Raw genomic sequence first — 2757 nt, forward strand, 5'->3', positions numbered from 1 at the left:
GGCCTCAGGGTAGGGAAAGCAGTGAAAGTGTTTACCCTGAGTTATAAGGCCTCAGGGTAGGGAAAGCACTGCTTGGACTTTGTTACTTTTCCCCTGGGTGGAAGGATCCAGCTCTGGGCTGATCCTCCCACAGCCTTGTGGGAGGACTGTTCCCAAGGTTAGCTGTCTGATGGGGCCTAGTGGCTCCATAGTGTGGCTTTGCTTTACTTCTGTCCTTGCACTTAAATTGCACATTAAGATAAACCCTGCCTTTTTATCAGGGTTTAAGTGCTGTTGAGCACTGGACAACAATGGATCCTTTTTCTTGTCCCTCGGTATCTTAGGTTGGACTTCCCTTGTCCCCTTTCCCACTTCAAGGCCCCCCAGTTTGCCAGTTGTGTTATTCCTGGATTGTGGCCTCACTTTTGAGGTGCTCCCCCAGTCACGGGGCAGTTGCGGGCCCACGGGGAGGGTCTTGCACTGAACTCTCTAGTAACCCTGTTAACACCTAACTCTCCTTCTTTCTTCCAGGGGCCGGGCTAGAGCGACATCATGGTATTCCCCTTACTAAAAAAAGTGTGTATTAGGAGGAGAGAGAGGAAAAAAAGAGGAAAGAAGGAAAAAAAAAGAATTAAAAAAAAAAAAGAAAAACAGAAGATGACCTTGATGGAAAAAAATATTTAAAAAAAAAAAAAGATATACTGTGGAAGGGGGGAGAATCCCATAACTAACTGTGAGGAGGGACCTGCTTTGGGAGTAGGGGAAGGCCCAGGGCGTGGGGCAGGGGCTACATAATTCCCTCTGGGGATTCGCCATGGACACATCTCAACTGTGCAAGCTGCTCCCTGTTTCCCTGCTCCCCTTCATCCTCTCTGGGCCTGCTCAAGGGTAGGTGGGCTCGGGTGGTAGGAGGGCTTTTTTTACCCAGGGCTCTGGAAGGACACCAAACTGTTCAGCTTGTTTCCTTCCCTCGTCTTCTCCCTGCCTTTTGCAGTCCCTGCCTGCCTGCTCCTGTCCTACCAGGTCTCCGCCCACCCTGCCCTTCTTTCCTCCGGCTCCCTGCCCCTCCAGTTTGCCTGGTGATCTATTTTGTTTCCTTTTGTGTTTCTTTTTCTGTTTTGAGTGTCTTTCTTTGCAGGTTTCTGTAGCCGGAAGATCTCGCTCCCAGCGGCTCCAGTGTAAATTCCCCTTACCCTCGGGGAAATGCACTACTTTGTTTTGGGGAGTTTGGGGGTGTTTTTGTTTTTCAGGTGTTTTTGTTTTGTTTTATTTTTTTTTCTTTACCTTTTTTTTCCCTTTTATTTGGAGGGAATGGGAGGAAGTGGGAACAGGGTGGTGGGGGGGCTTTTTTGTTTATTTTTTTTTTTAACTCATTTCCAGGGGATGGGAATTTTTTTTTTTAAATAATGTGTCATGAATAAAGTTGTTTTATGAAAAAATCATTTGGTCCTTTTGATGTGTACATCATTACATACCTCACAATGGTTTTTAGTTTAGTGGGGAGTACTGGTGTTTTAGAGAGGGTTATGTTTGTAAATTAAGGTAGAAGTTATACAGCTAACGATAATGTATTCAGTTGAGGGTGATTGGTCTTCTGATCAGTAAAAGAATGCTCTCAGGAGTGGCCATTGTCGCATTGCAGTGCTTGGGTACAGTCAGGCAGATCTCTTGAGTTTTAGGCCATCCTTGTCTACATAGTTACAGGGTAGTCAAGGCTATAGAGTGAGACAACTGGAAAGTGTTTAGATGAGTGCAAATAGACTAATAAATTTGGGTCCTATTAATAACTCTTGTGTCTAAAGATGGACTCAAATGCAAACCAAGGACAACTAAAGATCCCTCCCTGGCTGACTTAACTGTTAACACACCTTTAATCTTAGCGTGCCAGTGGTGGAAGTAGGCAGATCTGAGTTAAAGGCCAGCTTGTCTTAAGAGTTGCAGGCCAGAGGGGGTTACAGTTTTATATTGTAAGGTCTGGTTAAAATCTTGGGTACTATATTATCTAATGTAAGACTTGTGTTGTCAAGAAGAGGTTTTACTGATTTTATTCTGCCTGTGCATACCATACCTGTGGAGGCAAAAAGGGATGTGAGGATTCCTGGAACTGGTAAGGGCTGGAAACCAAACCTAGGTATTCTGGGAAAGCAGTCACTGATTTTAACCATTAAACCATCACTCTAGCCCAGGATGGACTCCAGCCTCAAAATGTCCATTCTGCCGTTGCTAGTTAACATGCCCTTCAGAACTGAGCTGTGCTGTGCATCCACGAAGCCCTAAAGCCTCTCATGTTTCTTGCAGGAGTGTTAACCAGTATATTTTAGCATTTAGTCACTGTACTGCTTCTTGTTTAAGTCCCTGTCTTGAGATAAAGCTGAAATGTATGATCCCTGGATATTTCTGCAGAGGCTGGTTAACAGGAAGCAGTCTACCATAGCTTGAGTGTGGTGGTTGGCATGGGACTAACCCCATGCAAGAGGATTGCTCATAGGTCTGAGCTAGAGAGTATGACTTACCGTTTTTGTTTTTTGTTTTTCTGTCTTAAGTTGTTAGAGGACAGGAAACGTCAAGAGGACTACTTTGTGAAGTTCTGGGGATCAAATCCTTGTCATGTTCCACAGCATGGGTTTTTACCCACTGGCTATTTGGTTTGGCCGTCAAAACTTCGAAAGTGAAGCCAGGCATGGTGGTGCTCGCCTTTAATCCTAGCACTTGGGAGACAGAGGCTGGTAGATCTCTCTAAATTCGAGGGCAGCCTGGCCTACATAGTTCCAGGACAGC

General features: G+C 45.2%; 1 protein-coding gene across 3 annotated transcripts in view; it reads left to right on the plus strand.

Moving 5' to 3' along the window:
* LOC116084445 (bcl-2-like protein 2) overlaps positions 1-879 on the plus strand; it is a 15158-nt gene extending 14279 nt beyond the window's left edge. For 2 of the 3 annotated variants that reach the window (XM_031361445.1, XM_031361448.1), the window contains one exon: positions 511-720. In XM_031361445.1, the coding sequence (XP_031217305.1) occupies positions 511-550 (40 nt within the window). In that variant the 3' untranslated portion in view covers positions 551-720. Of the gene's footprint in view, positions 1-510 lie in introns of all 3 variants that reach the window. The other variant, XM_031361444.1, reaches the window with a different exon arrangement.
* Positions 880-2757: the final 1878 nt, after the last annotated feature.

The sequence above is a fragment of the Mastomys coucha genome, unplaced genomic scaffold (genome assembly GCF_008632895.1).
Source record: "Mastomys coucha isolate ucsf_1 unplaced genomic scaffold, UCSF_Mcou_1 pScaffold9, whole genome shotgun sequence".
In the NCBI taxonomy this organism is placed as follows: domain Eukaryota; kingdom Metazoa; phylum Chordata; class Mammalia; order Rodentia; family Muridae; genus Mastomys; species Mastomys coucha.